The sequence below is a fragment of the Phytophthora sojae genome (genome assembly GCF_000149755.1).
Source record: "Phytophthora sojae unplaced genomic scaffold PHYSOscaffold_9, whole genome shotgun sequence".
Lineage (NCBI taxonomy): Eukaryota > Oomycota > Peronosporomycetes > Peronosporales > Peronosporaceae > Phytophthora > Phytophthora sojae.
The window spans coordinates 2,868,356-2,880,770 of NW_009258123.1; the positions used below are offsets into that span (position 1 = coordinate 2,868,356).

General features: G+C 56.2%; 2 protein-coding genes across 2 annotated transcripts; both read right to left on the minus strand.

Annotated features, from left to right (window-relative positions):
* Positions 1 to 5,149: 5,149 nt before the first annotated feature.
* PHYSODRAFT_338930 (multidrug resistance protein ABC superfamily) lies at positions 5,150 to 8,850 on the minus strand (the record flags this gene model as incomplete). Its single annotated transcript, XM_009536826.1, has 7 exons — positions 5,150 to 5,293; positions 5,346 to 6,765; positions 6,868 to 7,855; positions 7,900 to 7,945; positions 7,985 to 8,118; positions 8,148 to 8,262; positions 8,311 to 8,850. 7 exons carry the CDS (start codon positions 8,848 to 8,850, stop codon positions 5,150 to 5,152), a joined length of 3,387 nt encoding a protein of 1,128 aa, XP_009535121.1.
* Positions 8,851 to 9,244: 394 nt separating this feature from the next.
* On the minus strand, positions 9,245 to 12,388 carry PHYSODRAFT_247115 (hypothetical protein; the record flags this gene model as incomplete). Its single annotated transcript, XM_009536827.1, has 1 exon — positions 9,245 to 12,388. One exon carries the CDS (start codon positions 12,386 to 12,388, stop codon positions 9,245 to 9,247), a length of 3,144 nt encoding a protein of 1,047 aa, XP_009535122.1.
* Between the last annotated feature and the right edge of the window lie 27 nt (positions 12,389 to 12,415).

The following is a 12,415-nucleotide window of genomic DNA, read 5'->3' on the forward strand; positions in this document are numbered from 1 at the left end:
CGAGAGGCGGCTAGCCGAGTCGGTCGATGCGCGGCGGCGGTGAACAAACCGAAGTTGCAGCAAAGCTGGACTTGAGCAAATCTCAGCGGAGGCACGCTGGGCAGGCGCGTCGCCGAGAATGTCGACGTGCCAGCGATCTCGAACGGGAGCCGAGTTGATCCGTAGCTGAGCAGAAGCAGACACCTGCTTTGAAGATGGACTCCGACTTAACTCGATCCGACGTAGGGCTACCATCGAGTTTATCTGCGGTCAGCCTGAAGCCGAGTCGGTGAAATCGCCGAGTCACGGCGTCGCAAAGGTGTACCCATCATCCAAAGCTGGACTGAAGAGGAATGGATTCCACGCGGCCGCGGTCGTATTCACATTGAGCCACCATGAGCAGAGCTTGGTTAGGGGTCGAGCATAGCCAAGTCGAAACACCCCTTCAAAGCGCTGATACTTCCGCTTGCCTCTCACCTTGCTCATCTGGGCTAAGCTGAAGCGGAATCAATTCCAGGTGAACATGAGTCGCGCTAGACCCGGGTTGATTCGTGGCAGAGCCACAGAACATGGGGATCAAGTGGCGCCTAGGCGAATTGCAGCAGAGGTTTGTCTTGAATCCGAGCTGAATCGGGATCAGGTACAAGTGCCGCCGAGGTCAGCACCAACTGAGTTGAACCACAGTCAAGCTGAAGCCGAGATGCGTTCAAGCAGAGCCGAGTTGAAGCGAGACAGTGCACTCTGCGTGGAAGTAGTTTGACACCGAGATGTCGTGAAGCCGAGTTCAACCAAGCCGGAACGGAGCCGAGTTCGAGTAACGCTTCGAAGAAGCGCTGGTCGTTGGAGTGGAGCTGATTGAAGAGGAACCTTGCTGAAGCAAAGCCACGATCAAGTTGGGCCGCTTCGCGTCCAGTTCCAGTGGGAACGCATACATCTCGCGCTTCTCGTCGGATTCCAGCCGAGACGAACTAGGTCGAGCCGACGTTATGCGCAGCCGAGTCCGAGCAGAGCTGAGCTGAAGCGAGGCTGAGATCACGCTGCGTCCTAATGTGGTCGCGTTCGCACTGGGTTGCTGCGAAGCCGAGAACATTGGAGTACGATCAAGCTGGAATGGGATGCCGAGTTCCAGTAGTGCCACGGGTTGGATGGCGCCAATCTGAAGTGTACTCACTTCAACGGAAGGAAACACTGGGCTGAGTTGCGGTCAACGAAGGAAACACTGGGCTGAGTTGCGGTACGCCGAGTTTCAGTGAGATCGCGTTCGGAAGTTCGCCTAGTTGAGTGCTGGTAAACGCACCATGTTCCGATTGGAGAGCGCTCATGCCGAGTTCGAGGTGTAGCCGAGCTGAGGCTGAACACGCTTCACAGCTGAACCGAAGAGACTGAACTCAAACTGAGTTTGAACGCAGCCGAGCTCGCGGCGAGCCGAGTTGGAATGTGACCGAATGAAGTAATGTTCCAGTCGAGCTTGCCCACCACCATCCCAACCAAGCTGAGCCCAGTCGGGGTAAGCTAGTCTAACAGAGCGGGAGACATGCCGAAGTCAAGGTCCGTTGACCACTGAACCCAGCTCGGCCCGTTCAGAACAACTCGACTGGAGCATCAAACGCATCAGGATCGCCTTGTTCGGCTATAAAATGACACAGCAACGGTGAGAGCTAACTCAACGCACCAAAGTGAGTGGGGCAAACACTTACCAGGCTAGTTGAGCCGATCAAGCGGAGGTTGTGTTCAAATCCAGCCGAGTTCAAGGTCAGCGGATAGCAGCTAGTCGTCAGGACAGCCGAGTTCGGACACAGACTAGTTCAACTTGCTGCTGCACTTCTCGCCAATAAGCTCAGCTGGGGTGGATTTCGAGCTCAGCGCGGCCCGATCGGGGAAGCGTTTCTTGACCCGCCGAGTTCCCGGTGCCTTGTAGCATGCCAAGACAACTATCAGGCTCCACTCGACGCACCGAAACGAGAGGCACGTGCTTACCGGGTCAGCCGAGTCGCTGGCAGCATCCATGGCTGCTCATTTTGACGGAAACAGAGATGCTCAGCTTCGTCGGTATTGCAGCCAATCGAGCACTTCCCCGACACCTGCATCACCTACTCGCTTTGCTGCGGCAGACCCAACATCACCGCTAGTACTCCGAGCTTCGACAGGGGTACCAGCTGACTTCGTATGGTTCAGTCCCTACTACCGGCTGCCACGCCGAGACCACCATCCAGGTTGATTCGCTGCTGAAGTGATCCGACGACGGGGTTGGTGCGAGCGATAGGGGCACCTACATGTGTACAGACCCATGAGGCGCGGAGTCTACGCATCAGACAAGGCCTATACCAAAGATCAAGGCTCAAGCAAGTCTCACCTTCACGGAACAAGGGCGTCGAGCTGGCGTTGCGGGCGTTTCTGGCCACTCGAATTCGGGAAATGTGAACTCAGAGTGTTTGGGACAGATCGGATTGGTCGAAATCAAGCGTGCGACACATCCAGTCGGCCAGGCCACTCACCACTCCGGCTCGTAGCATGGCCGGGGCAGTTGTGGTGTAGGGAACATCAAGTTTTGTGTCACACTCCACGGCCGCAGTGGAACAACGTACCAGGAGCCAAGTACTACTCGGCGGGATGACCGTCCGCCGAGCTCAGTGGGCAAGAATGCGCTGGTGGACGACCGCTGAACTCGGCTGATGGTGTCAGAAACTCAGGCACACCGGCTTCGACCTGGTGACACGTGGCAGGCCCAGTGATGAAGACCCAGCCGAGTTCAGGAAGGCACTGGACACACTCAGCCGAGATCATGGGGAGTTCAAGCCGCCGAGCTCGGCTAAACGGTACCATGTACCGTCCGATACGGTAACCAGGCTCAATTGAGTCCGGGAGTCGCGCAGTCGAGTTCACGGGTCGCTCCGCCGAGTTCGCGGGTCGCTCCGCCGAGTTCACTGGGTTATCCGGCTCAGCCGAGTTCACCGGCTTATCCGGACACTTTATCCGGCTCAGCCGAGTTCGAAGAGTTATCCGGACGCCTTATCCGGACCAGCCGAGCTCAAGCGTCGCTGCGCTCAGCGAAGGGTCGGCCGAGATCCAAAACCACCCACTTTCATTTGGTATTTGTATAGGATCTTAGGAATAGTAGAGGCGCCCCTTCAGGGCGCCCGACAGAGATAACAACCAAACAGAGCAGAATTTTCTAGGTCCACAACACGTGCACGCGCTTCCAGTAAGTCCCTGCACGGGCCGGATTATGTCTGCTGTCAGCACCCGAGAGGCATAGCTTGTAGGGTGTTGACTGGTAGCGCCAAGAGATTAAGGGCGGCCCGGGTTGGGCGCTGTCTCGCCAAGCGCGAAGGAAAAGTCTCGCCACCGCAGCGAGCCGGTGTTCCCGTACGTCCCGGGCACTGATTGCTGAGTCGAGAAGCCTTTGCTCTCGGCGACCCGTAAAAGCCTGCGAGGGCCGTCGTCCGTCCTTTGGCGGAGGGCACGGGATTTCTAATTCCGGAGTCAGGTAACTCAGCTGGCTTCCGTGATTGACTGGCTTGGGGTACTTGGTCTCGGCGAGGACGAGACATCACTGTCCCGGAAGGGCCGAACCGCTGGGGTACATCTCAGCGCAGGCCAACATGGGCCGACTAGCTCGGCTGTTGTTGTGTTTGTAGCTACGGTGCCACATCTGACGATTTTGTGCGTGCTACCAAACCACAAGAGACTGTGAGCCGCAGACGTATTGGCGTGGGTTGTGCAGATAGCACGGTAGATGTCTGCTGTGCTGAGTCTGTCCGGATGGGATTTTGCCGTCGACATGGTGGATATTGCTTCGTTGTGCACGATGATGCATCGCAAGCGTCCTAAATGTCTTAAAAACCTGAAACGTCGGCGTTCCTAAAGGGCGGAGTTTATGTTAAGAAAGTAAACCGGTTTTTAGGATGCCTTCTAGGATTATGTTTAGGACATGTCCTAAAACCTTGGCTCTAGCAAGAGTGTTATGCTTTCCACGTAGCAAATATACTCTATATATAGATATATAAATGTAAGCAAATCCCGAGTAATGTCCAAAACGTTTTAATTAGGAGTGCTAGGACGTATATCTTTAATTACCGCTTCAAATTCGTAATTTATGCGAGTATCATTTCGGTTTTTCTTAGAACAATTTGGGACATTTAGAGTCATTTTAAAAATTTCCACACCGCGTGAAAGGCTATCACAACGGGCGTATGGATCGAAAACGTAATTCCAATACGGAATAACGGATTATTGCAGTCTTCAGCTTTCCGTAAAACGTGATATTATTCCAGTAATAGCAATAGTGGAATTTCACCAGATTACGATCGTTGAAACACTACAATGCCGATTTAGAGCCCAGCATGTCTTATTTTATAGTTAATGCATCTCAATAATACAAATTAGTATTTAAGTTACTGTTACGGGAACGCAAGAAATGGAACCACGGATATTTTTTATAAGATTCTTAGTACCCATTTTTATAATTTTCCGAACCCTACACGCAGAATGCTCCAAAAAGCAGTCACAGGCTTAACCCCAGTCCAACTTTGTCCTTAGGAAAATGGACCAAATTGGTTTTTGGTGTGGCGTACATAAGCCGATTTGTCCTACCTCGTCGGTAGGACAAAAAATGACTTGACATTTGTATGCCCGCCTTATGGCCCAAGAAGAATAGAGACTGTCGCTTCTAACAAATCACGCATTTGTATCGGAGCTAAAAATAGCAGTGTCCATACTCAGATCCAGTCAAAACCTCAAATTTGTCCTAGCAGCAAGTCAAAGTGATATGTTATTAGAGACAATTTTCAAATTGCCTTTATGTCTACAAGGACAATCGATTAAGTGAAGCTGATCCGTCAACAGAGAGATTAAGGAAAGGGTTTCTGCCCATGCTAAGAAAACTTCATATTCATGTGTCGTTTTATGACAGCAGGGCGCCAAAGTTTTGGTCCTTTCGTTTGTCCTAGGAACCATCTGAGGGGGGTTAGCCTAGGGCTGACAAGATCTACACTTTCTTCAACTAGTGGTTTGCCAGAGACGCGAAGGTGGAGTTTCGCTGGGCCAACAGCTCCGCGGGCGATCCGAACTCGGCCACCTGGCCAGCGTCCATGACCGCGATTTTGTTGCAGTGCATGATCGTGTGGATGCGGTGGGTGATGATCAGCACCGTCTTGGACGCGAAGGTCTCTCAGATGGTGGCCTGGATGAGGCTGTCGGTGGTCGTGTCCACGTTGGCGGTGGCCTCGTCTAGCACGACGATCTTGCTGTTCTTGAGCAGTGCGCAGCCGATGCAGAGGAGCTGGCGCTGGCCGACGGACAGGTTGTCACCGCACTCGGACGTCAAGACCCGCCCCCCATTTCTCGAGAGTAGCGGCCATGTGAACCTGCTTCATCACCGTCCAGATCTCAGCGTCCGAGTACTCTCCGAACAAGTCCAGATTCTCTCGCAGCGGGCCACTGAAGAGCACGGGGTCCTGCGGGATAATGGCGAGGCTCCGTCGTAGATCGTGTAGTCTGGCGTCCCGGACGTCAACGCCATCGATTGTGATGGTCCCGGTCTCGAACTCGCAGATGCGGAAGAGTGCGATCATCAACGAGCTCTTGCCGGCCCCAGTGCGTCCGCAAATCCCCACCTTCTCACCACCAGCAACTCTCATGTTGACACCCCGCAGCACAAGTGGCAGCTCCGGACGATACTTGAGGTGGAGGTTGTCGAACGTGATCGCACCCTGCGATGGCCACAGGTCGCTGTTGATCGGAAGCTTGGCCGATGAATCTTCTTCCTCTTGAGGGATCTCGCGGAAGTGGAGAATGCGCTCAACACTGGTCATCGCGTTGTCCGTGCGGTCAACGTCGCGCACTGAGGACTGCACGATCGAGGTCAACATGAGCGCGTAGACGAGAGAAATCCCAGAGAGCAAGGTGCCGAGCTGCCCCTTGGTGGCCACCAGGTACAGCGACACCACGAATATGACCACGACCGAGAGCGTGTCGAGCCGCACCGCCAGCCAACGACCCGCTGCCCAGTAGATAAAGAAGAACGAAGCATTCTCATCCACAGCACGCGCGTTCATCGCCTCGAACGTGGCTTGCATCCTGAAGGCACGAATCGTCTGGACCCCATTCAACGTCTCACCCAGCAGGTTGTACACTGGCGACCGCGAGATTCCTTCGAGGCGCTTCACCTCCCGCGACGTTTTCTTGAAGTAGAACCCCGTCACGACGAGTGCTGCGACCACGGGGATGTATGAAAGGCCGATCCAATACGACGCCAAAGCGCACACGATGAATCCCCCCACGCTCAACGAAACATTCTGAACGAAGTTCTGCCATTGCTGCGGCAGCAACGAGTCCATCTGATCCAGATCGTTTGAGAACCGGTTGAGGATTCTCCCCACGGGTGTCACGTCGAAGTACGTGTTCACTGGGGCGGCAAGTACACGTCGAAAGAGCTCGTCATGCAAGTTCTTGGAGCTGCGAAGCAACAGAAGCATGACGGTGATGCTGCGGCAGACGGTTGCGAGCGCTCCAAAGGCGATGAAGCCAAAGTACCAGAGACCAAACCACGTGGCCGAATTGGACGAATCTGGATCACGCATGTTGCTGGCCCAGTACGCCTGCCACCAGTTCACGACAACAAGCAGCCCCTGGCTGATTGAATACCCCAGAACAACGATCGTCACGACCATGAATGCACCGAAGCCCGTCTCGTCAAGGTACATCTTGTACACGTAGCCGGTCACTCGGCCTTTCACGCGGTCTTCCTTCTCCACAAGTTCATCGTTAGGTTTCGCGTCACGTCCACTGGCTTAGGCAGCAGCAATTTGTTCAGGCTTTCCACTTGCTTCTGGCTCGATTGATGAACATGGCTCAATGTAATGAGTCGGTTTGTCGAGAGATGCCAACTCAGGAAACCGAGCAACGATATCAGCGTAGTTTCCTTGACCAGCAATTCGTCCGTGCTGTAGAACCACAATTTTGTCCGCGTGGACAAGCAGATCGTAGTGACTATTAACCACCAGCACACGGGTTTTGAGTCTGGCGAGGCCCAGGATGCACTCTTCGAAGATGGCATTTGCCACATGAGGGTCAACAGCACTCAATGGATCGTCAAGCATGAGGATGTCCGAGTTCTGTCGGTAAAGTGCTCGAGCGACACTCACACGGGCTTTTTGTCCTCCACTCAAGTTGATCCCTCGTTCTCCGATCTCTGTGCGGTCCCCACTAGGCAGTGCAGCCAAATCCAAAGCCAATTGAGACGCCCGAAGGACGCTCTCGTAGCGCTCGTCGTCGAATTCTCCCTCAAATACGATGTTGTCGCGCAAAGTTGCGTTTCGAATCCAGGCTTCCTGGCTCACGTACGAGATATCGCCCTGAATGTCCATACTGCCGGCTGTCTTCCGCATCTCACCGAGCAATGCCTGCAGCAAACTAGACTTCCCTGAACCAACCGGGCCGACAACCATCACAAGAGCTCCGGCGTCAATGTGGAGGTTGATTTCTTCGAGGCTGAAACCTTTCACGGCTCTCGTATCACAGGCGATGTTGCCCTCCTTCTCTCCGTCGTCAGCTACTGACGTGGGCCAACAATACTGAGTGTCGTCGATCGAAATGCTTCCTCTTGGAAGAGAGTCATCGTCAACACGACCACTCGTGGGGGTGACGATCTCCAGTTCGGTGCTGTCCAAAAACTCGTCGATCCGATGACACGCCACCGCTGACTGGGACAGATCGGCGATGCCCAACGGGAACGCGTTGACGCCTTGGCGGCTAACGTTGATGACGGCGATGAGCGTGAACGCCTGGATCACTGAGAAGCTGCCTCGGTACACGACATAGACGCCCACCGTCACACCGGCCAGGAACGTGGGAACAGCAGCGCGGAGTTGAGAATCTGCAGAAAGTGGAAGCGGCGGTAGCGCTTAACCTCTTCTCGACGAATCTTCTCCACTCTTGTCGCCACGGACTCGTTCCAGGGGTAGAGCTTGGTCACTCAGATGCCCTGAAGCGCTTCGGACGTCACGCGAAGACGCTCCTCAGTCACGGGGAGAAGCTCGCGCCGAGCTCTTCCAATCCGCTTGGCCAGGTTGAACGAAGTGGCCAGCACCACGATCAACAGCACGAGACCAGCAAGAGCAGCGATAGGGTCGAACAACACTCCGATCAACACTACAGTGGCGGTGAACCCACCCACGGGCCATTCATCATGCCGTTGAATACCCGGTCAATGTCGACGCTCACGAGCGTCATGATCTCGCCGGAGGAATACTTCTGACGCGCCTCGCTCGAGAGCCGCAGGGACTTGCGGTAGACTGTGTCCAGCAGCAGTTAATGCATATTGACGCCCACTCGAGACGAGATAAACCAGGCGAAGTTGAAGCTCATCATGGACACGAAGGCCACGAGCGACAGCAGAACCACCAGAACGTAGCCGTTCTCGATACCGAAGACATTGTCGCGGTCGTTGATGTAGTCCAAGATGGCCTCGACGAAGAAGGACATGAGGGCCGAGCCAGCGATGAAGATGAGGTCGCTCGCGAACACGACAGCGATCTCGCGTGGAAAGGTCCTCACCAATGCCAGAGCGACACGTGGAATGCCCAACGACGTAGACGTCTCCTTGTTGCTGCTGATAGAGAGAAGCTCGCGCTCGAACTTCAGACGCAGCACCTCGGACGTGTCTTCGGGGCACATGGCCCACACGTCCTCTCGCTCCAAGGCGCGCTTGGCACCGAGAGAGATCAGCGGCTGCAGCCACACCATGCTCACCATGGAGAGGAAGGAGGCCGAGCGGATCGGGTTCACTTGCTCTCGGAAAGGCTTCGGCGGGTCTTCAGCGGTCGACTTGGGCGTCTGCGTGCCAGCGACAAAGGGTTGGTGCTCCGCCATGGCTGCTGGAAGTGCGTTGCAGGCAGACGGCGGATTGAACAATGACTGCTGAGGCTTGCGTCCCCGGGCTCGATGCGACCCAGCGGCTCTTGCCTCTTGCAACGCTAGTTGAACCCGCGTCAACGTTTGCGCAAATCGCTGTAAATCGGGAGGACGTCTGAGGACGCCATTGCGCAAACGCAGATGGACGTTATTGTCCGGATGCGGCGAACCATGAAATTATTCGAGGAACTCGGTTTGGCTATGTTATTTCATGTGCGCGGGAAGTGTCCTGGAGCCCTGCCACGGTGACTATGGCATGCAACGGGCACAGTCACCGCGGGTGAAGAAATATATAAAGTTGAGCTTTGTTCTCGCACTCGTTAACTCGGTCTCTGTTGTTGTGTGACTGACTCTACTGCCCCATGGCCGCCTTCTGGGAACTACCTTTGCGAATGGCCTTGGCGGTCGGCGGGAAGCCCTGCACATCCACGGCGTCGGCGTCTCGGCAGAAGGCTGGCAACCACTTGGCCGACAGGCAGCGCAGTATCGCGCGCAGCGGCATGGAGCCGGCGCCCAGGCCGATTGAGATGCCCCACTGGCCCGCCGTCAGCGGCTCGCAGTTGAAGAAGGCGCCTGTGCACTGCACGATGAGCAACTGCATGGCGATCTGCAGCAGCGTCACGTAGATGTAGACATGGTTGCCCATCAGGCCCTCGAAGATGTTGGCCTCGTCGTGGATCTTGCGGCAGTTGAGCTCGTTGAAGAGCTGCATCCACACGAACGTGTTGAAGATGACGGTCATGTGCTGCGTGGGCTCGTGCTTGACGTCGTCGGCCAGGTCCTGGAAGCGGCCCGATGGGATGTTCAGGATCTTCTCGCCCACGAACGTGAGCATGAGCAGGATCACGAGCTGGTAGATGGACTGGCCGATGATGTGCTTGGTCATGATCTTGGACAGCAGCGGCTTCGTCTTCGGGTACGGTCGTCGCTCAAGCAGTGCGGGCGTGGGCGGCTCCGTGGCCAATGCCAGCGACGCGAATGAGTCCATGATGAGGTTCACCCAGAGCAGCTGAACGGCAGTGAGCGGGGACTGCTCCAGGATCACAGCGCCCAGGAAGGCGAGAGTGATGGCCACGACGTTCACCGTGAGCTGGAACATGAGGAACTTGGCGATCGAGTCGTAGACGTTGCGGCCCCACTTGATGGCGCTCACGATGGACGTGAAGTTGTCGTCCATAAGGATGATGTCCGAGGCGTCTTTGGCCACAGCCGTGCCGCTGATGCCCATGGCAAAACCCACGTTGGCCTTCTTCAGAGCGGGGGCGTCGTTCGTGCCATCACCCGTAACAGCAACGACTTGCGGGCCGTAGGGCATGAGATTCGACTGCATGAGGCCCGTGACAAGCGTGTACTTGTCCTTGGGAGACGACCGCGCCATGACACGCAGAAGCGGCCAGATCTTGTCGAACTCGGACTGGATGATGTTGCCGTTGCCGTCCAGCACGCGCGTGCGGAACTCCTGCCCTTCAATGACCAACGAGCCATCGCCCGGCGAGATGATGCCGCACTTGCCAGCGATGGAGCGGGCCGTGGTGATGTTGTCACCCGTGACCATGCGCACGATGATGCCAGCACGATGGCAGAGCTTGATCGAGTCCGGTACCTCCTTGCGCACGGGGTCTTCAATGCCCACAATGGCGATGCAGGTCAAGTCCTTCTCGATGTCGTCATCGGCCCACTGACTGATCTCCTCGGCCGAGGTCTCGACGTCGCGATAGGACAGGCAAAGTGTACGGAAGCCCTGGGACGCGTACTTCTCGATGATAGACGTGCCGATGATCTCCTTCTGGGTCGGGTCTAGTGAGGCCACGGAGCCATCCAGACGCTTCATCTTGCTGCAGAGGCCCAGCACCACTTCCGTCGCACCTTTCGTGTAGATCCGGCAAGTCGACGCCGACCGCTTGACCACGACCGACATGCGCTTCTTCTTGCTGCTGAACGTCAGCATGTGGCCGACCTCTGTGTTGGCGCGCACGCTCGGGTAGTCGACGCCGCAGTCGCGTACGAACTGCAGCAGTGCGCACTCGGTCTTGTTGCCCGTGTGCTCGGGCTGGCCACCCGCGACCTTGGCCGGGAGGATTTCAGCGGTCGAGTTGATGCACACGCCGTTGCAGAAGACGTCGCGCGTAGACTCGGACATTTCATCGGTGGCCTGCGAGGCCGAGGTGAACTCCTGGCCTCCGATCCAGATCTGCATGACGGTCATGCGGTTGGTCGTGAGCGTGCCGGTCTTGTCGGAACAAATTGTCGTGGCGCTGCCCATGGTCTCACACGCGTCCAAGTGCCGCACGAGGTTGTTGTCCGTCAGCATCTTCTTGACCGAATAGGCCAGTGAGATGGTCACCGCAAGCGGCAGACCCTCAGGGATGGCCACCACCAGCACCGTGATGGCCACGATGAAGAACTGCAGGTATTCGCTGACGTACTTGGCCTTCCACTCGGACTTATCGCTGCCGGTGAACGTATCCACCGAGAAGCGGATCGACATGATGATGAACACCAGAAGCGCGACGGTCGTGCCGAGCTTGCCGATGAGAATGGTCAGCCGGTTCAGCTTGGCCTCGAGCGGTGACTGGGTTTCGCCGTTGTCGTACTCCTCCTTCTGCTCCACGGTGCCATTCGCAGCCTTCGGTGGGTCGGGGAGTGACGTCGTCGCTGCGGGCGATGGGGTGGGTTTCTTCTCGGCCTCCTTGGCTTTCTCCTTGTCCTTCTCCTTGCCGAGAATCAGCTTCTTGATAATGCCTGCCTGAGAGTTCTCGCCCACGCACACAACCAGCATCTTGCCCAGCCCCTCCATGACCTTGGTACCCGAAAGCAGGAACGGGTTTTCGGTGTTCTTGACCATCAGATCCGACTCGCCCGTCATGGCCGACTCGTCCAGCTTGAGCTCCTTCTGGTCGAACACGATCCCGTCCGCCGGGACGATATCACCGAGGTCGACACGAACGACATCCCCCACCACGAGGCCGAACTTGCTCACCTCGGCCGGCACCCCATTGCGAATAACTTTAATCTTCTCGTCCTCCTTGACGGCGTTCAGCGCGCGGAACTGTGCCTCCTTCTGGTAGTCGTTGATAGCTGTCACCATGGTCACCACCAACACTGCGAAAATAATACAAGCGCCTTCGATCCAACCTGTATCCGGGTGGTCGCCCACAGTCACTGCGAGGATGACTGAGAGGATGCCCGAGATTGTCAGTACGATAATCGTCATGTCCTGGAAGGCTTCCCACATGAGCTCGAACAGCGTCTTGGCCTTCGGTGGAGCAATGTAGTTGGACCCGAACGTGTCTTCCCGCCGCTTCAGGTCGGCGCTGTCGTTGTTGTTGAGGCCCTGTGTGATATCGACTCCTATTGACGCCGCGACGCCTGTGATGCCCCCTAACTTGGCTAGCTGCTCGGCCTGGTGCTCATGCTGCGTCTCGATGAGTCGGATCAAGTCACCGGTGACGAGTTTGAACTGGCCGCCGCCCTTGGGCTGCTCCGAGTGAATCATGGCCCCCCACCCGGCTGACTACCTGCT